This window comes from Mustela putorius, unplaced genomic scaffold (assembly GCF_011764305.1).
Source record: "Mustela putorius furo isolate JIRA1106 unplaced genomic scaffold, ASM1176430v1.1 tig00537248_pilon_pilon_pilon, whole genome shotgun sequence".
Lineage (NCBI taxonomy): Eukaryota > Metazoa > Chordata > Mammalia > Carnivora > Mustelidae > Mustela > Mustela putorius.
Genome location: NW_025422387.1, coordinates 13,298,978 through 13,323,270, shown reverse-complemented (window position 1 = coordinate 13,323,270; position 24,293 = coordinate 13,298,978). Strand labels below are relative to the sequence as shown.

The 24,293-nt window shown below is 43.5% G+C and overlaps 1 protein-coding gene across 10 annotated transcripts in view; it reads left to right on the top strand.

Annotated features, from left to right (window-relative positions):
- CIT (citron rho-interacting serine/threonine kinase) overlaps positions 1-24,293 on the top strand; it is a 167,727-nt gene that overhangs the window by 119,030 nt on the left and 24,404 nt on the right. For 5 of the 10 annotated variants that reach the window (XM_045073762.1, XM_045073767.1, XM_045073766.1 and 2 more), the window contains 8 exons: positions 4,934-5,131; positions 5,585-5,805; positions 8,279-8,414; positions 10,767-10,871; positions 17,987-18,127; positions 18,794-18,901; positions 20,596-20,758; positions 21,037-21,201. In XM_045073762.1, the coding sequence (XP_044929697.1) occupies positions 4,934-5,131; positions 5,585-5,805; positions 8,279-8,414; positions 10,767-10,871; positions 17,987-18,127; positions 18,794-18,901; positions 20,596-20,758; positions 21,037-21,201 (1,237 nt within the window). The remainder of the gene's footprint in view (positions 1-4,933; positions 5,132-5,584; positions 5,806-8,278; positions 8,415-10,766; positions 10,872-17,986; positions 18,128-18,793; positions 18,902-20,595; positions 20,759-21,036; positions 21,202-24,293) is intronic. The other 5 variants (XM_013056608.2, XM_013056605.2, XM_045073763.1 and 2 more) reach the window with 3 other exon arrangements.

The following is a 24,293-nucleotide window of genomic DNA, read 5'->3' as shown; positions in this document are numbered from 1 at the left end:
TTTTTTAATTGAAGTATAGTTGATACACAGTATTACATTAGTTTTTGGTGTATAACATAGTGATTCAACAACTCTATGTATTATGCTAGGCTCACCACAAGTATAGTTACCATCTGTCACCGTACGATGCTGTGATAATCCCATTGACTATATTCCCTATGCTGTACTTCTCATCCCTGCGACTTAATCATCCCAGAACTGGAAGTCTGTATCTTCCATTCCCTTTTGCCTATTTTACCCATCCCTCCACCCCCCTCCCCTTTCTGGCAACCATCAGTTTTCTGTATTTGTGGGTCTGCTTCTGCTATTGGTTTGTTCGTTTGTTCATTTGTTTTGTTTTTTAGATTCCACATGTAAGTGAAATCATGTGGTACTTGTCTATCTCTGTCTGACTTACTTCGCTTAGCATAATACCCTCGAGGTCAATCCATGTTGTCACAAATGGCACAATCTCATCCTTTCTACATGGCTGAGTAATATTCCGAGTGTGTGTGTGTGTGTGTGTGTGTGTGAGAGAGAGAGAGAGAGAGAGAGAGAGAGAGAATGCCTCATTTTCATAAGAGCTTTTTTAAGAAACATTTTTATAGCTTTATTGAGGTTATACTTGAAGTACCGTAACTTCAAGAGTTTTGAAATGTGTACACAGTTGTGAAACCAGTAAGACAATCAAAATAATGAACATATCTGTTACTCTCAAATGTTTCCATCTGCCTCTTGGTAATCCTCCCTCCCCCAGATTTTAAAAATTAGAGGTTTGTTTTTTAATAGAATATGCCAGTATGTGAGAGAATTTAGTTACTTTCTTATGTAACTTTTATATTCTCTTGATCCCTCACATTTGCTTTTTTGAGGGGGGAGTGGTGACCTCTAATCCTTGTTTTACTTACTTCTGGCATTCTGTGGAGAAGACTTGGGACCTCTCCCAGTGGAAGGGAAAACCCAAAACAGTGACCCCCCACCCAATACTTCAGCTAGAGCTGCTGGGTTGCTTGTGCTCCAGCCATGCACTCTGGAGTCAGATTGAGTTCTGATTCGAAATTGGCCTCTTTGTAACCTCTGTAATGTTAAATATCCACACCTCCATCTGTTCACCTGTAAAATGGCCTGACATTGTGTATTCCCCATTCCAATATATCATCAATTATTAGATGCATAATTCATTTAATAACTACTCTATAGGGATTTGGTGAGGGCAGAGACACAGCTGCTTTGTTCCAATATATGTTCACATTTCAGAAACAGTAAAACTTAGGAGACACTAATTCACGGAATCAGAAGTTTGGTGCTAATGCCTACATCATGGGCATCCTGCAAGAATTAGATGAAGCATCCAAGTGATTACACAGGGTCTGGTCCATAGAAAGTGCTAAAAAGTATGGGTTACTATTAATATTTTATTATATTGGGTTTACGACATATTCTTTTGTTTAGGAAATGGTCTGCCCCTTTAAAAAGTTGAAAACCACTGCTTTAGGACAGCATTTGGCAGCAAAAGAGACCCCTGTTACAGTTTTTCAACTTCAAAGGCCCTTAAAGACACTTCTGAGGGCTTGATGGGTGTTTCTTTCTTACTGGCTCAATCTGAGATTGTCCCTGCCCGGAGACGTCATCTTTGTCGCTGGTGGGAACTCCTGTAATAACTCAACGATAGGAGCTCCCAGTTAGCAGCTTTTAAAAAGCTCATGAGCAGTAAGATTTTCCAGCTCAGACCATTTCTATATTTTGACGAGATGTAAAAAAAGGATTTGATCCAATCTGGCACCTAAAACCCTACCTAAGTCTGTTTTGGAGGGGAGTTGGTGGGCAAACATATGACACAGTTTTAATTATGAATCAATCTGTCAGCTATAAGATTAAAAATAAATAATATGCAAATAGCTGCCTTCAAGAAGGAACCAGACATTCCGGTAGGACTTCAGCCCTGTGTCTTTTTAGCCTGATGCTCCACATCTGGCTGATTCCTTTACCCCCCAGAGTGCTACTGAACATTTACCTGGTAACTTTCTCTCTGCTGGTCTTCCCGTCAGGTGTGAGAGGTGGAGTTCTTGCTCAGAACTGTCAGGTTTCCTTGAAAAGCAGCATATAGCCCCAAATAGATCTCCCTCTCTCTCTGTCTCTCTTTTTTGGACACTGACAGTAGATCAGTTTTGATATCCTTATTTCCTCTTAGAACTGCATCACCATCTCTTATCTGCAGAAGCAGCATAGAAGAGCGCTCTTTTGGCCCTGCATTAGGAAGCTGTCTCCCTCCTCTTCTCACTGCTAAGATGGAGTCAGCCTTCCAGTTTCTCTTCTTTACCCTGTATCCTTGGGCTTGGAAGGTTAACAAACTCATAATAAAATGAACATATCCTTTGCCCTTGAGGTAGTGAGGATACACCCACGGACACATGGGAGACCTAAGAATTCTCCTTGCACATTCCCTGGTTCAGCATCACAGATTGCCTATCATAATACTTAAAAAATTTTTTTTGAATTGTGGAGACCATTAATTTTCTGCCTGTGTCCCAAGTCAGTTCAATATCTGTAAACCCAATAATGTGTGTGTGTGGATGGGTGTGGGGGTGTCTAATGCTAATACTTAATACCCCAACGCCAACACCTCAAAATAGTATCACAAGCTAAGCATATTATGGCTTGGGCAGAAGGAATATATAAGAAGTCTGGATGAGTTAAAATGCTTTAATGAGTGTTTGGGTGCTTCACACAAACACGTAAGCCTCCTCTTGACAAACAGGCAAAATAGAGAGGGTAGAATATAGAACCAACAGCCACAGACTGTAAGTAGAAATCAGAGATGTGAGACCCCTTGAGAACTGGATGACAATAGGGGTCTAGAAGGATGCCTCCCACTCCAGTGGGCCCATCGCAGATGAAGTGAGAATCATGATCTTGGCACATCATTGAGCTTTTCAAGCATTTCTTCCTTAGCACATTATAATCTGTTTTGAAGGGAGAAGAGTTAGCAGAAATGGGCTAATAATAAATTGCAATTTTTTTCCCCCATAAATCAGAGAAATGGGAGTGAGAACCCAAAGGCTCAGGTATATCTTCGAGTGGCGAGTAAATTGTTTTGGCCACATGTATATTATGTGAGCAGATTTTCTGTAGTCTCTTTGCTCTGCAAGAGGCACCATGATAATTTTTAAAATGAAACATTGTCTTGGTCATTAATTTTTTATCCCTTGTATCCTTGTATTCCACAGTCTACATTAAGGTAGAGCAGTATGAAAGAACATTCAAAACATTTAAAAAAAAAAAAGAGAAAGAAAGAAAGAAACAGAGGAGGTAGTAAATACAGTATTTACCTCCATACCACAAATGAAGACCCCAGCCCCCTGCAAAGTTCAGGATTTAGGGCTCCAAGGCCAGCTTGCCTCTGTTTTTTTTGGTCGGGGACAGGCAGGGACATTAGAAGGAAGCATAATAGTTAAATGGAGGCATTTACAGTCCAGCATGGAAACGATCTTAAGGAATGGCTTTATTACATATAAGATGGAGACCAGTTGAACTATCGGGCATCGTTTATTCCTTGTTTCTGCTTTTAGGAGATTTAACCATGTCACCCAAAGGGTGATCCAAGGATCCCTTTAGTGGTAGCCATAGCTACCCACTAGGAATGACAAACTTAGAGTTTTTCTCCCCCATTTTCCATGATAAAGAAGGAGTCCTAGCCAAGGACCCAACCAGATAACCTTCATTCCCCATCTTGTAATCAAGGGTGTACCTCAAACCAATACATTAGGAGTTAACAGGGCTTTTAACATTAAAATACAGATTCCTAGACGACTTAACTACATTAAAAGCTTATCAGCTCAGTTAACAAAATGAAAAGCTCTGTTTTCTGAACCACATTGCACAAGTGTCCTTAATTGATGCTCTTTAATTCTATGTGCCTGGGAAGATTTTTTTAAAATTGATAATCAAAGGGGGTTAAAATAGGGAATTAGTCATGGAAAGAGTGGCAACACTTCTTAAACTAAGTATACTCTAGGTTTGGAAATTGGAAACAATTAATAAACTGTAGGCTTCAAGGCATTTCCTTTTAATTTACTTCTTTTTGTTACATAAAATTTAATTTACTGCCTGTGTGCCTCATTCCAACTATTATTAGAAAATTGCCCTTAAACTTCGAAAGTCTTACATACAATAGCTCTCTGCAAGTCTGATACTGAACCTTGGAAAAGAGAATAGGGAAGCTAAATGCACTGAAATCAAAGTCATTCTGCCATTGAGCAGGGAAATAATTTAGCAAAGCCAGATTAAATCTCTCAATAAAATGACAATTTCATATACATGCCTTCCCATTTTTTGATAGCTAACTGTATAATAAAAACCATTAAAGTGATGCCATGGTACAATGTTTTCAGGATTATTCTGAGCTTCCTTTAAATTTTTCCCTTTTGTTGCATGAAATTAAATTTATTGCCGAGGTATTAAAATAACTCTCAGTGTCCTTCTCAGTCAGTCCTCCTCGATAAGAACTTCATTTTGCTTTCTAAGACTATCTCCGGTTCTAATGTCCTGTGGATGGTGCCGTCTGTTTAATTAGCTGATTGCGATGCTACTCTCTTAGACGCCTGTCCTTGGCTTGCATTTTCCACATTATATTATCGTCCATTAACTTGATCTCATTTCAAGTTGCCACTTCCATATGACAGTCACTTTTGACTGATCTGCTTTTGCCATGTCTTCCAGATGGTTCCTGAGTGAGAAAGAATCAGAGACTTTTCTTTTTCCGCCACAGCATATGTGTGGTAGTGCTAAGTGGGCGGGCATGGGAGCTCGGCTTTGGCAGCCGGGGTTGGCTGAGCCAACGGAAGTGGCACGTGCATTGCTAGTGTCACGTAGGTTCTAAAATCAATGGCTCTAGTAGCAGTTCCCATTTCAAATGGACTTGCTCGATGCAGAACTGGGTTCCTTTCCTCTTTAGGTAATCACAGACCTGGAGGAACAGCTAAACCAGCTCACCGAGGACAATGCTGAGCTCAACAACCAAAATTTCTACTTGTCCAAACAACTCGACGAGGCTTCCGGCGCCAACGATGAGATAGCACAGCTCCGTAGCGAAGTGGATCATCTTCGCCGTGAGATCACGGAGAGGGAGATGCAGCTCACCAGCCAGAAGCAAGTAAGGGCAGTAAGCAGTGTCAGGGATCCCTGGCACACTTGGATCCTGTTAGAGCGGGCACCTGGTATACCTCTCCCAAGGGATCCGAGACTGAGCCTTGTCTATTAAATGGGCTCTTTTTCATCACCATGTCTGTTTTGAGGGCTTGGGGGTTTGGAAAAAGTAGCTTTTAGAAGTGTGTTGTCCTCTTCATTTGGATTTTTAAAAAAGTAAAAATAAAATAGAATGTTCTGGGAACCTAGTGCGAGTCCCTTTACTTTTAAGCATAGTCTCTTCCCCCTTGGCTTGCTTTGGGTTCTTTCTTCAAGATGGTGGCAGAAATGGCCCTTTATCCAATCCTGTCTGGTCCCCTGGGTCTATAGAAACTGTGTTTCAGACTGTAGTTAGAAACTTGTACTTTGCTGACACTGATCCAACAAAAGTAACATCCAGGAAATCCTCATTTGATACAAGGCACAACTCAGTGGTACTGATTTGCAGACGATGGAGGCTCTGAAGACCACTTGCACGATGCTGGAAGAACAGGTCATGGACCTGGAAGCTCTGAATGATGAGCTGCTGGAAAAAGAGCGGCAGTGGGAGGCGTGGAGGAGCGTCCTTGGCGACGAGAAGTCCCAGTTTGAGTGTCGGGTTCGAGAGTTACAGAGGATGCTGGACACCGAAAAGCAAAGCAGGTGGGACTACCTATTTGTAGAAAGTCATTTGTGGGATCACCTGAGCATTAGGAACAGGGTGACCAAGAGTCCCAGCTTGCCCAGGACTGAGAGAAGTTTCTAGCATACAAGACTTTCAGTGCTAAAGCTGGGAGACTCTTGGGCAAACCACGGTGGGTCGTCATCCTAGTTGGAAGTATGGCCAGTGTCCCTTGGATTCTATGTTGAAAGCTGGTGTCCTTTTACCCCATGTGGAGGCCTGGGAGTCAGCAGGGCAAATAGCTCAGTGCTTCCTTAGCAGAAACTCTTATCTTGCGTTTGTTATCATTGTGACCATGTAGCAAGACCATCTCCATTCTAAACCCGGTCCTGTGTAAAGCTAGTCACCTGTCTAGACCAGGGTTTCTTAACCTCGTCACTACTGATGGTTTGGGCTAGATAATCCCTTATTGTGAGGGCCGTTGTGTGCCTCGTAAAAATGTGAGCCTCATCCCTGCTTTTACCCACCAGATACCAGTAACAACCCCTTCCTCACAGTGTGGCACCAAATATGTCTCCAGACATTGTCTGATGTCCCAAGGGGGCAGCATTAGCCTTGGTTAAGAACAACTTCTCTACAAGAACAGTTGAGCTTTTTTCTTTCGTAGTAGGAAATAATAAGTTCAAGCAGGATCTTTCCTCTGCTTTCCCATTTTCATTTCGAGTCAGAATCCTCTTCCTACTGGGGCCATGATAGTGCAGGTCACATACTTCCTACCCCTGGGGGGTGCCTTTCACACTGCAGACATGGCCGACGGGAAGATTGGTTATGACAGCTTTACAGCTGCAGAGTGTTTGGTTCTAACAAAATGGGTCTATTATGACAGTTTACCAGCAGATAGAAATAAATGGTCTTAAAGAATAGGTCTCATTTTCCACTGTGCACGCAGGAGTTAGCTCATGACTTCATGTGTGCACAAATGAATTGTATCCTTCCCTCTTAACCTCACTCATATCACCTTCCTCTGAGACTGACCTTCCTGGGATCCTCTGATCTCCTTAACTGAGATGAACTATGCCTGGAAACGTCTCTCACAAAACATTTAGTTGGATAGCATCGGACTCATTTTGGCATTTCCCACATCGACTTGACCACAGTACGGTAGACTCAGCCAAATGTGTTGGATGTTTAATGTGTGCTAAGTCACTTACACTAGAAAAGATTGGAGGCAAAAGATGAGACTCTTTCCACTTCGAGAGACACCGTAGACCTACTCATATTTTGGATATCCTCCCGCACGGTATTTGCCCAGGTGACGGCCTGCGGGTTTAAGACCTCCTGTTCCTCTTTGCCCGGAGCCTTCATGGTATATTCCAGTCGCTTTCACGCAGACCCCATCCCTTCTGCCCTCAAGTGCAGCTCCTCTCCGTGCTGTTTCTAGAATCCCTCAGAGACCAATTTGAGGGTCGGAAGCTGACTTCAGCATCAAGAAATACGCATTTCACATGGAAGGTATAATTATGGGCTGTGCTTAGGAAGACATTTCATGTGTACTTTCAGGGACAGTTGTGAAAGATCTTGGCTTTTCTTCTCTCCCCCCACCCTCCCGCCCCTCTATTTTGGTGTTACGTGGGATACCGAGATGAGTAAAATATAATTCTTAATTCTTCTGCTCAAGAGGCAAGTCTCATGGAGAAGATGAATTATGCATTCGGGTATTTACCACCTCAAATAGAGAGTGGGGTGTGCCAGGAGAGGAGTACGTTTATGCTTTGGATCTAGAACAAGGAGAGCTTCCTTGCAAGAGGAGAAGTTGAGCAAGGTTTTAGGGAGAATGTGGTCTTTTGAGTTCATCCTTGAAGGCTGAGTAAGATTTGGGTTTGCAGGGGAGGGGAGGTAGGGGAGGTAGGGGAGGAGAGCGCGGGCCAGTACAGGAGACTGTATAAGCCCAGGTATGGAAGGACCAAAACACAACACTTAAATGGGGAATGGCAGCAATTCTTCTAGCTTAGTTCTTGTTTTTTCTATTTTCTAACCTTATTTATAGATACGTTCATCAGATTCGAGTTTCAGTTTCCTAATGAGCACCCCAAACATATAACTTATTGCTCAGACTTTAAGGAGAGGAAACGTTTCTTTGATTGAGTTTTCCTGTGGTTCCTCGGAGGACCTCGTTCCATTTCTGCTCCCAGGGGAGGTTCTGACAGTCTAGCGACATCCCATTCAGTCCAGTTGTTTTTGGAAAATTGCCTTTTCCCCTTCAGCCTTTCCAAGTGAGTACTCATAGGAACTTTAACTATTAAGAGTATTTTTACCCAAGGTCTAAAGTGGGTCAAATCTTCCCTCTGTAAGCAGTCAGAAAGTAAGTCATAATTTGGAACTGAGAATCTGGGTTGGGCCTCTCTCCAGCCGGTAACCTGTTCGGTTGCTTATCGAGATCAGAGATGGGCTCACTTCCTCCTTCTGGACTGGTGACTGGGGGGCTTCTGAAATGGGCCTGTGCTCTCCTGGCAGGGCGCGGGCCGACCAGCGGATCACCGAGTCCCGCCAGGTGGTGGAGCTGGCCGTGAAGGAGCACAAGGCTGAGATCCTCGCTCTGCAGCAGGCCCTCAAGGAGCAGAAGCTGAAGGCTGAGAGCCTCTCCGACAAGGTCAGCACCCATCCCTTCTGCTTTTAGGAGGGCATCTCCATCTTATATTTATTTATTTTTTATTTTTTAAAGATTTTATTTATTTATTTGACAGACAGAGATCACAAGTAGACAGAGAGACAGGCAGAGAGAGAGGAGGAAGCAGACTCCCGCTGAGCAGGGAGCCCGACATGGGGCTCGATCCCAGGACCCTGGGATCATGACCCGAGCTGAAGGCAGAGGCTTTAACCCACTGAACCACCCAGTTGCCTCTAACTCCCTCTTTTAGAAGGCATAGTTGACCCATGGACAGGTGCAATCCACGGTCTGCATATTTCACGAATGCACATTTACTCTGTCCTGTCAAATCGCAGGGTCAGGCTCCATATGGGCCTCCTGGGTTGGCAAGAGTGTGGGAGGCGTGGTGGGGACTGGTGTGTCACAGTCTGTAGGTGACTATCCGGGCCCCTGAGGCCTGGATTCTGATCTGGCCACACTGCTTTCTCATTTTCTGGCACCTGATTTGAGATTTAATCTCTGGGTTGGTTGCAGGCCTTAATGTTGAGTGTTCTTGGGAAGTGCTCAGTGGCAAGGACTAATGCTCCTTCCGTTGCTGCCACAGTGGGCAGCCTGGCCTCTCTCTGTTCCGAGGCCAGGGTGAGTCCTGATGACCATGTGAGTCCTCAGTATTCTACTTTGGAAATAGGCACGTGCCGTGTTCTGGAGGTTTATCTAAGTCTTGAAAGAGATTTCAAATAGATGCTCCAGTGTTCCCGATAACAAGAATGCAGATCAAAGAAATTTCATGTATAGACCCAGGCTTACACACACACACGCTTTTTCACAAACACACGCATAAAATAAAGCAAGAATCTGAATTTCGTATTTTGTGTAACTCTTTGTTATTTCATGATTTTAAAAGTAACTATTTGGGGTCATTGTGACAGATCTAGAAACCTGAGAGAAATAAAGGAAAAGATGACTGGCAATCCACCACTGATCTATCAGAATAAATATAGATTCTTATTATGTAAACAAATTTATAGCTTCAAAAAGAAAACACCATAGAACTAGGGGCTTTTCCTCAGTTACTGACTGATCAGTGTTTTGAATGTGTAGTTCTAAAAAAAACCTCAACAACACAGAAATATCTATTTAATCATTTAATCATTCTACTTGTGTTGGAACTTGGAGCTTCTTTCAATTTTCTGTTGTGGTGTTATAAATCTTTATGGATACCCATGATTATTTTCTTACAAAAATAAAATTTCACAGGAATAAAATTATTGGATTCAAGGCTACAGCTTGCCACTCAGGAACACTCTGGAGTTCCTTGATACTGGCTTACTTTTTTCTTTTTTAACCCGTTACGAAATTAGTATATTATTTAGAGGTAAAGGAACACTTTTGTGATTGAACTTGAATATTTTTTTCTATTTGATTGTTCTTAGAGTATCCATAGCAAAGTTCTGCCCATCCTTTAAGATTCCAGATATTGGGGTGCCTGGGTAGCTCATTCGGTTAAGTGTCCAGCTCTTGATCTCAGCTTAGGTCTTGATCTCAGAGTTGTAAGTTCAGGCCCCAAGTTGGGCTCCACGCTGGGTGCAGAACTCACTTTAAATAAAAAACAAACTGGACTCCAGATATTGATGTAATCTCTTCTAGACAACTGGTAATTCAGGAAGACTTTCTCTTCTCCATACCCCTTTTATCAAAAATATTACATGACAAAGCAATCCTTTTTTGTGTACATGTCTAGTTATGGGCTGCTCTCTGCCTTTGGACTTTATGTAAGATTCTTAAGAGAGTTTGTCCATTTTTTCATCCTTAAGAGCCCTGATATCATGCTGTGCAAATAGTAAGCATTCAGCATTTGATTACTTAATTAATTTCAGTCAAAGTGATCATCCTTGTCTTAGAACTTGTCATAGCTCTTTATGTGACCCGTGCCTTAGAAATAACCCTATCCCCATATAAGGCTTAGCTGTGACATGGACCTTTGTGTTATACTTTTAGAAAACAATATTTATTTATTCATTCACTTATTTTTTGAAAGATTTTATCTATTCAAGAGAGAGAGAGCATGGGCATGTGAGAATCAGCATGAGTTGGGGAGGGGCAGAGGCAGCCGGAGAGGGAGAAGCAGACTCCTTGTTGAACATGGGGCCCAATCCCAAGACCCTGAGATCATGACGTGAGCCAAAGGCAGGCACTCAAGCAACTGAGCCACCCAGGCACTCCTAGAAAACAATACTTATACTCTGATTTTCAGAACCTGATTCTTTACATGTGAAAATTTGGGGGTATTTGCAAAAGTCATCAGCATTGACATTCCTAAATATAATATTATGGCCAATTTTTCCAAATGCCCAGCTCAATGACCTGGAGAAGAAACATGCCATGCTTGAAATGAACGCCCGCAGTTTACAGCAGAAACTGGAGACTGAACGGGAGCTCAAACAGAGGCTTCTGGAAGAGGTGAGTCTGTGACACCTGAGAAACCGGGCCAAGTAGAATTCTGAAGGTGAAAATTGATGTGTTAAGTGGTCAGATCCAGATCAGCCATCATTGTTTTGAAGTTTGAGTTTTCAAGAAAGAGTAAAGTGGTCACATAATACTTTTCTGAAGGCATTTACCATGTTCGAAGAACGTGTCACAAAGGCCAAAAGATCTTTGTCACTTGCATCCACTCATGTGGTGCTTAAAAGAATGTTGAGCACCAATGAGTATGTGCCAAATGGAAGTTTGTTAAATAGACGGGTGACTGAATACTGAGTGAAATTGTGCTTTTAGAGTTAATATCTAAAGTGTATTTGGTTTTCGGGCTAATAAACATCTGTGCACATTGGCTTCATGCACAGGGCAGGGACTTGGCCAGATTTATGCTATGTACTAAATGTCATGAAGACTTTTGATCATCCATTTAATTCAGTTAAAAAAAGTTAGGCCCTGCGTTTGAGACATAGAATGGAAAGCTCCTGAACCCATCCCTTGTATTATTTCCTGGACCTTTTAGCAGAAATCTGAAAGTCTCTATTTAAGTTGATAACTACTTCCCACTCCCAGCCAAAGCCCTCCCTTATATATTGAATCACTAATGATTCTGCTTTGTTCATTAGAACTGACCAACCAGGACAAATATACTTTCTAAAGACATTTAATGAGAAACAGGACTCCAAGAGTGTTCTCTTTAGCCCATAGTGAACCTGATAGTTCAGTTAACCAGGTCGCCTTTTCTGGTTACTTGAGGTTTTATTATATGATGCCTCCCGAAGGACCCTGCTGATAGAAATAACATTGCTAAGCTATTAACTTTGAAAAGTGTGGTGAAAATTTCACAGGTGCGTATGAAATATTTTACAGAATGAGACTGTAAAAAAAATGGGTGGGAGTTTGGGAGAGTTCTGGAGATGGATGACGGTGACGGTTGCCTAACACCGAATCCATGTCCTTGGTGCTGAGCAACTGTCCACTTAAAAATGGTTAAAATGGTAAATTTTATGTATATTGTACCACAACAACGATTTTACAACAAAATTAATCATATACACACAGGGAAGTTCACCAAAGGCAGGGATAAGAACGCTGTCATAAAAGTTTAAAGATCTACCTGGTGGCCAAGTAAAGAACGATGGTCTTTTATCTGGAATGAGTAGACAAACGCCCCCACTTAAGCACATGCTGGAAACAGAACAGAAATAATCAGTGATGTTGCCTGGTCCTATTTTCCTTCCGAAGGAAGAGAATTGGTTCTGACAGCTCGACACTTTGGTCCAAGGTTACATGGTGACTCAGTGACAAGTCTTGGAATAGCAGGCTGGGATCCTGATTCAGTCCCCTCCTTCTCACTTCCAAACGACACGAGAACATTTCCAGCTTCCCAGTCTGTACCTCGCAGATAGAGTTTTGAGCACAGACATCTGGCTGACACTGAGTTTGCGGCAGATTTCACTGACAGTTGAAACCATTACGAAACAAAGAATGATATTCATCGTTCAGGATGTGGCTAGGACCCCTGGGCCTGCTCTGCACTTTATAACCATGTGACCAAGGGCTTAAACTGAGTGTTCTTTTTTTTTTTTTGATACTTTTTTTTTTTAAAGTGGAGACACCTGATTAATCATCAACACAGTGAAAATATAAAACATTTTCATCATCCAAAAATTTCCCTATGCCTCTTCTAGTCAATACCTTCTCACCCTGGCTCCAGGAACCCACAGATCTGCTTGATCTTTGTCACTACTGATAGCTTTTCTTTTCTAGAATTTCCTAGAAGTGGAGTCATACTATATATACTCCTTGTATCTGAATTCTTTATTTTTTTTTTTATTTTTAAAGATTATTTTAGAAAGAGAGTATGTGTGAGTGGGGTAGGGGCAAGGGGTTACGGAGAGAGAGAATCTCAAGCAGACTCCCCATTGAGGTTGGAGCCCAACTTGGGGCTCCATTTTGTGACCCTGAGCTTATGACCTGAGCTGAAACCAAGAGTCAGACGCTTAACTCACTGAGCCACCCAAGCGCTCTTCAATTCTTTGGTTTAGTTGAGCATGTTTTTTGGGATTTGTCTGTGTTGGTGAATGCACTAGCAGTTCATTGCTTTTTATTACTAAGCAGTAATTCATTGTATGGGTATACCATAATCTATCCGCTCCCCTGTTGATGATTCTTTGAATAGTTTCCAGTGTTTAGTTATTATACATAAATCTGCTGTGAAAACTTGTGGGCAAATCTTTGTGTAGATATGTTTTCATTCCTCTAGAAGGAGCATTGCTGGATCCCACGTATAGGTTGATAACGAAGTGGTTGTTTCAGTTTGCATGCCCAACAGCAGTTCCAAACTGTAATGCTTGGCATTGTTTAGTCTTTCTAGTGTATCAATTACAATATCACATTGTGGTTTTAATTTGCATTTTTTAAATAATGAAAGATGATAAGTATCTTTTCATGTCTTTATCATTCATATATCTTCTTTTGGAAAGTGTAAGTTCAGATCTTTTGGGTAATTACTTCTGAGTAAAGTTGTTAAAGATTTTTATTTATTTATTTATTTAAAGATTTTATTTATTTATTTGGCAGACAGAGATCACAAGTAGGCAGAGAGGCAGGCGGAGAGAGAAGAGGAAGCAGGCTCCCTGCCGAGCAGAGAGCCAATAGCGGGGCTCGATCCCAGAACCCTGGGATCATGACCCAAGCCGAGGGCAGAGGCTCTAACCTACTGAGCCACCTGGGTGCCCCTTATTTATTTTTTATAAAGATTTTATTTATTTATTTGACAGACAGAGATCACAAGTAGGCAGAAAGGCAGACAGAGAGAGAAGGAGGGGAAGCAGGCTCCCCATGGAGCAAAGAACCCGATGTGGGGCTTGATCCCAGGACCCTGGGATCATGACCTGAGCCAAAGGCAGAGGCTTTAACACACTGAGTCACCCAGGCACCCCAAAGATTTTTTGATACTAACTCTTTGCCAGATATATGGATGGTAAATCTTTCACCCAGTCTGTAGCTTGCTTTGTCTTTTAAAACAGTATCTTTCAAAGTGCAAATGTTCTTAATTTTTATGAAGTCAGATTTATCAGTTTTTAAAAATGGTTTGTTTTCTGTGTCCTAGTTAAGAAATCTATGCTTACCCTAAAGTTGAAGATACTTTCTTCTCTCTGTACTCCTAGAAGTTTTATAGTTTTATCTTTCATATGGAGATCTGGGAAGTATTTTGAGTTAATTTTTATGTATGGTATGAGAGGACAGGTTCACTGTTTTCCATAGAATTATCCTGTTAGTCCAGTACCATTTGTTAAAGATTCTTTTCCTCATTAAATTTTCTTTCTTTCTTTCTTTCTTTCTTTTTTTTTAAGATTTTATTTATTTGACAGAGAGAAAGAGAGCACGAGCAGGGGGAGAGGCAGAGGGAGAGGCGAAGCAGGCTCCCTGCAGAGCAGGGGAAGCCCGATATGGGATTCGATCCCAGGACTCAGGGATCATGACCTGAGCCAAAGGCAATGGGTTAACCCAGGTGCCCTCCTCGTTAACTTTTCTTGTTATAGAGTCATCTACATGTCTCTCCTTGTTCTGTTACCAGACCATCTGATTATAACGCATCTTGAAATCAAGAGATATTGTGTGTGTGTGTGTGTGTGTGTGTGTGTGATCTGATAAGTGTCCTCTTTAATCCCCATCCCCCATTTCTCCCATCCTCCCACTCACCTCCCCTCTGGTAGCCATCAGTTTGTTCTTGTCTCTCTTCCCATTTTGTATTTGCTCAACTTTCTTCTTTCTTCAGTTAACCCAAGTATCCTCTTCATGAGGTACAGAGACCTGTAAAGGGGGCCAGAATCTCGGCCTCAGAATGGGGAAGAGTTTTTTATGTCATGCAACCCAAATTCCAGCCCTTGTTCCATTGTCCTCTTCATCCCTGCCCCTGGCAGATTTTGCTAATGGACATTTCTTCTAAATCTTTCCTCTTGGGCCCAAAATGGCTTCAGAACCTTTTTTGACATGGCACTTGACAGCTGCTATCAGTCCATCGGAAGTAATGACAAAGATGAAAATCCATTTGCTAATTCTGGTCAAATTAACCTGTTTAAGACAGAGAGAATCCCTTCCCCAACATTCCCCACCAGGGCTCCTGGTTGGACCTCGGCCTGAGTGCACAGTGTTTTTGGATATGCCAACCCACTTTTTCCAGTAAATTTAATTCTCAGGAAGTCCTGTCTCATTTTGAACTAAAGCTTGTAACTTTCAGCCACTGGTTCTATTTCATTGAAACATTTGAAAGTAGAGCAGTCTGATATTTCCAACCAAAATGAAGAGATTAATGCTGATTAGTGATCAAATTACTTAATGGATAATTTAAAAAATAATGTTTCCTTAACAACTGCTATGTGCCCGGTGCCCTTCTGCATACTTTCCATGAATTGGCTCCTATGTGACAGTTCTATGAGAAAACTACTTCTTTTATCTCTGTGATGGTCACTTAGATATCTAAGTCGCTCTCCCACTCCAGACTGCCCTGCCTTTCCTAAGAGAAACATTTCAAGTCCCTCCAAGTTTGAAATGTTCTTTTCTGATAGATTTATCTTTCCAAAGAGACTTTCTAGAAGTCCGCATGGTCTGAACAACATGGAGTACTGTGGGACATCTCCAGCTCCATTCTAAGCTCTGTAAACCTCTGCCAATTACCCTGGGCTCTTTGGGTACCTTTGTTGCATCATTGATACCCACTGACTGTCCCATAGGTTTGGGGTTTTTTTGAATAAACATCTTTATATTCTATGTTTATCAGTCAATGTTTTGTTTTTTTGGTTTTTTTGTTTTTTAAGATTTTATTTATTTGAGAGGATCATGAGCAGGGCGGGGAGGAGCAGAGGCAGAGGGAGAAACAGACTCCCCACTGAATAGGGAGCCCAACACATACCGGGCTGGATCCCAGGCCACCGGGATCATGACCTGAGCCGAAGGCAGATGCTTCACCATTGACGAAGCCACCCCGGCTTCTCTATCAGTCAGTGTTTTTAAAAATACTGCCCTTTTGAACTTAATCTAGTTGGTTTTGATCCATCCTTTCAGCCACCAGGGCTGTCTGGTGCTCTGGTTCTGGGGTCCAGCTCCTCCGTGCGTCCTGCCAGTCTCCTGTCCCCCTTGTGAGGCTGTCGGACAGATGGAAGCACAGAGCTAAGCCTCTCCTTCCGGTCGGACCCTGACCCGTGAATAGCCCCCATTTGCTCCTCTCTGGGAAGCAGGTAAACGGTTTTGAAAAAATGTTCCGCTGAGCACCAACCTGCCACTCTTACTTGTTTTTTATTATAGTAAATAAGCAGCCTGTTTCTTGGAAAGCTAACGGACAGTTGATGCATTTGTTCTAGAGAAATATTTTGGGCCCGGCTGTCCCCAAACCAATTCTTGTCCCCAGCTCCTGTTTCTCTGCTTCCTGCCTAGTAATTAATGTTGTCCTAAAATAGTGGGAAGAAACTAAAGAGGGTAATTTGCGGAAATCACTTGCGCTGTAGGGGACTGATAGCTCCCTTTAAGAGGTAATTTTAGCTGTTTTCTCTGCTCCCCTCCCCCCCACAATATTTTAGGAGTTTCTGTGGTTTGAGTCAGAAATTCCAGGTTGGTATATAGGCCAGGTGGTCTCTGGTTGATGACAGTATCTCTTGCTTTATGGAGGACTGATGAGGGGAGGCTGGTGGAGGAGGTCTGCACAGGGAAGCCAGTGGGGTAGGGAGAGGGGAGTCTGAACCGGATGGAGGGAATGGAAGAGAGAAAGATTACTAAAATGCCTTGATTTTAGCATCTATGGTACACTGGGCACTGGCGCTCAGTACATCGCCCAGTCGCCAGGGTGGGGGGGGTCATTATACCCACTTTCAGATGAAGACACCAAGGCTTCTAGAGCCAATATGAGTTGCCCTATGGTCCTATGACTGGTACATGTTAGAGTCCTCATTCATTCTAGCGTCTGTAGCATTCCAAAGCGTACATTCATCCCACCACACTGTGATGCCTCAAGGAATCCGCTTCCCCTCAAGAGGAAGGGCCATTGAGAAGTAGAGATGGAAAGAGAAAAAAAAAAAAAAAACATAGGTTGAAGGAAGCGAATGGAATGAAGAGGGTCACCAAGTCTGAAGTTGTTGGTGGCCTTTGGCCTTCTACGGCTGAGGACATGAAGATTTGCTGTGGCCTGTCGGAAAATGCCCATGGCCGTGTTTACTCTCCTGGGGAGCTCTGTCCTAGAGTCTGCAGAGATTCTAGGCCACCACGGGAGGGGGTAATAGGGCCGCCTACACAGTGGTTAGATTGTCACCCCAGGGTCAGATGACATCAGGTGGTGTCTCATCAGGGTAGCTGCTCTCTCCTGCTTTTTTAGAAACAGAAGCATTTTAGGAAAGAGAGCCATAAAACCAGCATCTTTATAGCCTGCCTTATTTTCTGGTTGACTTCCATTATAAAAATCGGAGAGATTTTCAGCACAGAACTATTTCCAAAACACTGAAGTGATCCCCCCTGCCTCCACCGGCCCCCTGGGTTTTTACTGATTCTTGTGCTGAATCTGGGCTCTTCCTCTTCCTCCCCATACTGCAGAAGCATCTCCTGTGATTGTGGCTATTTGTGTCCTGGTTGGGGGTCCCTCACCCTGAGGAGGTACTCCTTAAAATGAGAGGTGACATGATTCCCCTTTGCACATCCACACTGCCTGAACAAAGCGATCTCTCAGAATAGCATCTGAGACCTTACAAAGCAAAGCTAAGGCAGACTGGAGCTTAGCTGTCATGGCAGTAATTCACAGCATCTTTGATGTCAACTCAGATGGGCCACGTGTCCTTAACTGTAATCGAATGGAAAGGTGGACACGGCGGCCTGGTCTTCCTCTTACAGTGGGGATCCTGTGACTTGCTGGCCATCCAAGATTTGGGGCACATTCTTTTTAACTGTGCCACACGTCTGTCGGGGACAGAAAACAGTCGGCAATTCTGGAAGGAGATGATTTCAGAAGCCGAAATTTGGCGCCAAGCCTGCGATTAGTTTGATGACAAGAACAGTGGGGACATGAGTTGTATTGTCCGTGGTATCGAGACTCTGGCCTTTCCCCCCACTAGCAAGCCAAATTACAGCAGCAGATGGACATGCAGAAGAGCCACATCTTCCGTCTGACTCAAGGGCTGCAAGAAGCTCTGGACCGGGCGGATCTGCTGAAGACGGAAAGGAGCGATCTGGAATACCAGCTAGAAAACATTCAGGTGAGAACCGGCAGAGGGAATTTACTTAGAAATTGTCTGCGGATGCAAAGCGTCATGGCCGAAAGCCACCTGGTGAAATGATCAGAGTGATCTCTTTATACTGCGTGTTTTTCCCCACATTTCATTATGAAAATTTCCATACCTTCAGAGAAGTTAGAGCATACCTGTAATACCAGCTCTGAGATTCTAATATTAACCCCTGACTTTTTTTTTCCCCCGTATGCATATCCATCTATCAGTCCTTTTTTAAATTTTGTTTTTGGCCATAAGAAAAGGAGTGAGTAAGTAAATATTGGCCCAGTGTGGTCTGTGTTGAATTTTCATAAGCTAGTATCCTCGTGACTTAGTTTTTTTATTTTCTTAAAGTGCCAAATTTATTTGTTTATTTTTATTTTTTAATTTTTTTTTAAGTTTTAGTTTATTTATTTGACAGAGAGATCACAAGTAGGCAGAGAGGCAGGCAGAGAGCGGGGTGGGGTGGGGGAAGCAGGCTCCCCACTGAGCAGAGAGCCTGAAGTGGGGCTTGATCCCAGGACCCCGAGATCATGACCTGAGCTGAAGGCAGAGGCTTAACCCACTGAGCCACCCAGGCGCCCCTTAAGTACCAAATTTAAAAGCATCTTTCTTTCGAGGGCTGAGCTTATTTTTGTTTTTATGAATTTTTAGGTTCTCTATTCTCACGAAAAGGTGAAAATGGAAGGTACTATTTCTCAACAAACCAAACTCATTGACTTTCTGCAAGCCAAAATGGACCAGCCCGCTAAGAAGAAAAAGGTGGGTCCTCGTGTTTGAAAAGTGGAGAGTTTTTGCTCAGCCATTGTGATTCATTAAATACCACTGTGATAGATAATTGGAGAAACATCAAAGAAAACAAAACGCACATTTTCTTGTTTTATACTGGGTTGAAAAGAGGTTTTGAGATAGAACAGTCCTTACAGAAGGGATGTCATTAATCAAGACTGTAACACACTGCTCTGTGTTCGTGGCCTTTAAAATTATAGTGCCTGTATCTGATTTCCTAAGCAGCTGGGATGTGGGAGGGTGGGCAGCACACAGAAAGGTTTATATGGAGGTCATTGTACAAGATTCCAGAAAGATTAGCAGGTCACAGGTACAGGACTATAGAGATTACAGGACATGGATTCGGCATTTGACAGAGAGAGAGGGGGGTCCTCAGTTCTGTTGAAGGATTCTTAGGGCACAGGTACAGGGCTCTAGAAAAGACTCGAAATTACCCAGCCCAGTCCTTTTGATTGACAAAGGCCTGTGTGACACCGGGAGCCAGGGAGTTGAGGTGACTTGCCTACAGTGCCTGACTGGATAGCTAGGCCCTCCACTGAGGGCCGCTCCCCTTTAAAATTGTGATAAACAAACAAATGAAAAACTGTGACCAAAAAGAAAATTAAAAAAAATCCAACTGTGGACAGGGTTCTATGTAGATGCACCTGGGAAGATTTTTACTACACCCAAAACATACTTCCCTAAACCAGCGAGCCCCCCTGCCCCCAACCCCAGGAGGTTTGGCTAGGTGTTCTCAGCTGGAAAAGGTCTCTAAGGAGCTTGCAGTTTGCTTCCAAAGGCATTCCTGCCCCAGAGGAGCAGCGGCAGCCCCCCTCTGACTTGGATTACGTGAAAGGGGGCTGGGGTAGGCAGTTGGGGCCCGTGGGGCCAGCGCTGTTTGCACTATGAGGGGCGAGGACAGCCTTCAGAAGCAGTGTCCTCCTCTGGGGGCTGCCGGGAAGGGATGTTCTTTGCCGTGTTTCTGCTTGTTATGCTGACGATATTTAATCTTCTTTTATGATATTGAATCTTTTTTTATTTTAACAGCCGATTGTTATCTGACTGTGTCATGTGCTGTAGTTAGGGTGTTTCCATTGATTTCTGGTTTTTTTCAGTCCCATTATTCCCTGTGTTTTCCTTTTTTTCCCTCCGTGTCCAGTATGTGTTTTCCATTTGCATTGTTGTTGTTTTTTTTTTAATTTTTGAGTAGGCCCCTTGTTTTGATGTCACTTTACTAGTCAGGTTTTTGGTCTCCTTTTAAAAAAAAAAAATTTTTTTTTTAAACCCTCATCTCTGTGTCTTGTAACTAAGCATCATGAGACAAACGCGGAGCAAGAGTGATTTCCGAACCATCCCTCCTGACTCCATCCTCCACTTCCATTTTTTGAGGGTAAAGACTCAGGAAATGGCTCTCCTTCTTGGGAATGCTAAAGGAAGAGGTGGTGGCAGTTCAAGCATCTTGAGCCCTCTTGTTGAAAATTTGTGAAACCCTATTTTTTTCCAGCCGGCTGGAATGGGCTGTGGCTCAGTCTCCCCTTTCCCCCCTTCACATGCCATTTTTACTAAATCCGCTTACAGTGAGTATGCTCCTGGCTTTCGTGGTTTGCTCCTCTTGAGTCAGAGTTCCTTTAGCTAGTTTCAAGTGCCAGTTTCCAGGAGTTAGGAGATATCTCTGTTTCCATTGCTAGGGTTTATTTAGTCGACGGAAAGAGGACCCTGCTTTGCCCACACAGGTTCCTCTGCAGTACAATGAGCTGAAGGTGGCTCTGGAGAAGGAGAAAGCTCGCTGCGCAGAGCTAGAGGAAGCCCTTCAGAAGACCCGCATCGAGCTCCGGTCTGCCCGGGAGGAAGGTAGGGGCACTCGCTATGCTGGGTCTGTGGGGAAAGGCAGAGGACCCACCTGAAGCAGATTGGTCATACTAGTTCAGCATCTGTCTTGGTGGCCCGAAAGCTCTCAGTCCAGACGTCCCAAGTCTGAACGAGTCACAGCGTCCTTGGTATTGCCCGTTCGGCATGATGCATGTTCTTTTGGTCTTGGGTCCTCGAAAGATAGCCCAGGGGCAATCCGCTTGGTTTTGGCCTCTTGGTGGCCCAGCTAACCAAAAGACATTGGACTGGTCTCTCTCCAGCTGCCCACCGGAAGGCCACAGACCATCCACACCCATCTACGCCAGCCACCGCGAGGCAGCAGATCGCCATGTCCGCCATCGTGCGGTCACCCGAGCACCAGCCCAGTGCCATGAGCCTGCTGGCCCCGCCATCTAGCCGCAGAAAGGAGTCGTCCACTCCAGAGGGTACGTGCTCAAGGAGCCACTGGAGTTCCGCTGAAAATCGTTTTTAGTCGACTAAGATAATGCAGACATATCGTGAAAGTGACAAGTAATAATATTAAGGGTGATAATGCTGAAGAGTAAGAAGTCTGTCTTCTCCCCCGTCCCAGGCCAGTTCGCTGAGCTGGAGACCACCAGTGCATTCTTCCTGCAACAGTTCGTGCACGTAGGCACATGTCATGGTATTCATGTGTCTTATATAATTATATTTAAAGAGTATGAGAAAATAGGCATATTTTCCTCAGCCCTTTTTTCTATTGTAAATATCACAGCACACTATGCTGTACCCTGCAAAACACCTTTCTTTCACTTAAAATCCTATCTTAGATTGTTTATGAATGCCTGTGCCTCGTCCTCCGAGAGGACTACATGGTAGTCACTGGCATGGGTACGTGGCTCACCCGTTAGACGAGCCCCTGCTCATGGGTGCTGGGGTTGTTTCCAGTCTGTCCTCGGCAGGAGCGCCCTGCAGTGGAATCCTGCACCTCTGTGGGTGCTGCGGCCGCAGGGTTAGCTCTGGGGAAAGGACTCCCTGCGTTAGAGATTATTTGCATGTTGAGTGTCGGAGGTTTGATCCATTTTATATTCTTACCAACAGTGTAAGAAGTTTTCTTTGTGGACTTAAAAGTACTCTGTTTGCCTAGAAAGGAAAAGGACTTAAAAAAAAAAAAAAAAAAGGTTAGATTGTGAGGGCGATCTGGCTGTGACATCTGTCACCCTGTTGATCACCAGGGTTGATTCAGCTGATCTGGCTGGCGAGGCAGGTGTCCCCCTCCTCCCTCACCGCTCCGTGTGCGTCCCCCAACAAAGCCGCACACTCGGTCAAAGGTGACGGCCTTCCCGGATAGAGGAGGACTGTTCTTCGGTCAAGGGTATATGAGTAGCTGAGCTTCCCTGCTCGAACCTTCAAACAAGCTCTCAGGGTCCATTCATAGGAGAATGTCATGTGGTCAAGCTTCTAAGACTGCAGACGCACCCAAATGAGGCGCTGCCTGTGGCAAACTGCCTCGCTTTTAAAAAAAAAAAAAAAAAAAAAAAAAAAAAAAAGGCCAAGGAAGGTGGTTTGGAAGGTCTCAGGAGATCATAGAGCAGAGCTTCATGGTGGCATCACAGTATCACAGCGTAACGGGTGTTAGTGGCAAATCTCGATGGCATTTTGGTGTGTTGGTGGGTTTTCTTCAACATTGGTTTCTCTCCAGCGATGATGCCGTCTTATTTCCTATGTTTCCGTAACACTTTGAATCAAAGAGCTTTACTCTTAAACGCATCGTGATGGTGATGGTAACACAGGGGAAGAAAACCTGTCTGGCCGTGGTGTCTGTTGCCTGGGCTCTGCAGAGCAGCAGCCGGCGAAGGTCTGAGGGTCCCAGGCTCCTGCTTCCCGTGTGCTACACACTGACCGGGCCAGAGTGCGCGCGTGTATTTATTCCTTAGGGTTTTCTGATCAAGGATGGAGGCCATGTTCTGTGCAGAATTTGGATTCAGAAATTTGGGTCCTGAGCTTTGCTATTTAAAGCAGTATTTAATTAGGTCACTGTGGAGAGGGGGGCTTATTAAGTTGAGGGATGTGTTGCAGGAAGCAACCTTCTTATTTTAACAGACTGGTATATAAATGTAAGAATTCAATTTTTAAGGCTTACACATTGAGTTTTTCACCAGAGGAGGCTCTTCATGAAAGAACAGGACATGAGGAGAGAATTCTTCAGTCAGTTTATGTATGTAATAACTAGAAATTCTGTAATTAAGAACGAATTTTTTTTTTAAGATTTTATTTATTTATTCGACAGACAGATCACAAGGAGGCAGAGAGGCAGGCAGAGAGAGAGAAGGAAGCAGGCTCCCTGCTGAGCAGATAGCCCAATGCGGGGCTCGATCCCAGGACCCTGGGATCATGACCTAAGCCGAAGGCAGAGGCTTTAACCCACTGAGCCAACCAGGTGTCCCAAGAACTGATTTTTAAACTGAATTCTAAAAACTTCCACATATGAGGTTCATCTGAAAAACAAAACTTCTGTGATTAAAGTACCTGTAAACATTTGACTTAAAAACATATGTTTACTTAGGCCCACAAACATCTTTGCTTTCTTTTAGCCTATCTTCTGCCAGTAGATTGTTCTTTAAAAATACTTAACTCCTGATAACTGGATAATGGAGATTTGAAGTTGAGTTCTATAAATCTAGATGCATCTGTTAGTGTTAAAGTAGTTTCACACTCTGTAACTAATCTGCTGTAATGGCTTTTTAACAGCTTTATTGAGATAAATCCACATACCGTACAATTCACACATTTGAAGCGTATGATGTTTTTTATCAAGTGCACAGGGTTGTACAACCACCACATCATAATTTTGGGACATTTTTGGCCTCAACTTTTCTCTCCCGCAAAAGCACGCTACCTGATAGCAGACACTCCCTGTTCTCTCCTCTGCCTGACCTCTGGCAGCCACCAAGCCAAACAGGTTTGCTACTCTGGACATTTCACATAAGTGAGATCCTACCGGATGCTTTTTTTGTCTGGTTTGTCTGGTTTCTTTCATTGAGCGTAATCCTTCTAAGATTCAGCCATGTTAAAGCATTTATTAGTTCTTCACTTGCTCCGGTTGTATGGAGAGTGCATCTTGTTTCCTAATCCACTGATAATCATTTGGGTTGTTTCCAATTTTTGGCCTTTATAAATAATGTTGCTGTGAATGTTGTATGTTGTGGCTACATCTCTACCATTGCAGGGTAATCCTAAATTTAACTTTTGAAGGGCCTGCCAAACTGTCTTCCAGAGTGGCCACACCATTTGACATTCCCACCAGCAGTGTATGAAGGTTCTTATTTCTCCACATCCTCACCAACATTTGTTTCCTGCATTTTTAAAAAAAGATTTTATTTATTTATTTGCTGGAGAGAGGAGACACAGTAAGAGAGGGAACACAAGCAGGGGGAGTGGGAGAGGGAGAAGCAGGCTCCCCACTGAGCAAGGAGCCCAATGTGGGACTCGATCCCTGGACCCTGGGATCATGACCCAAGCTGAAGGCAGATGCTGAACAACTGAGGCACCCAGGTGT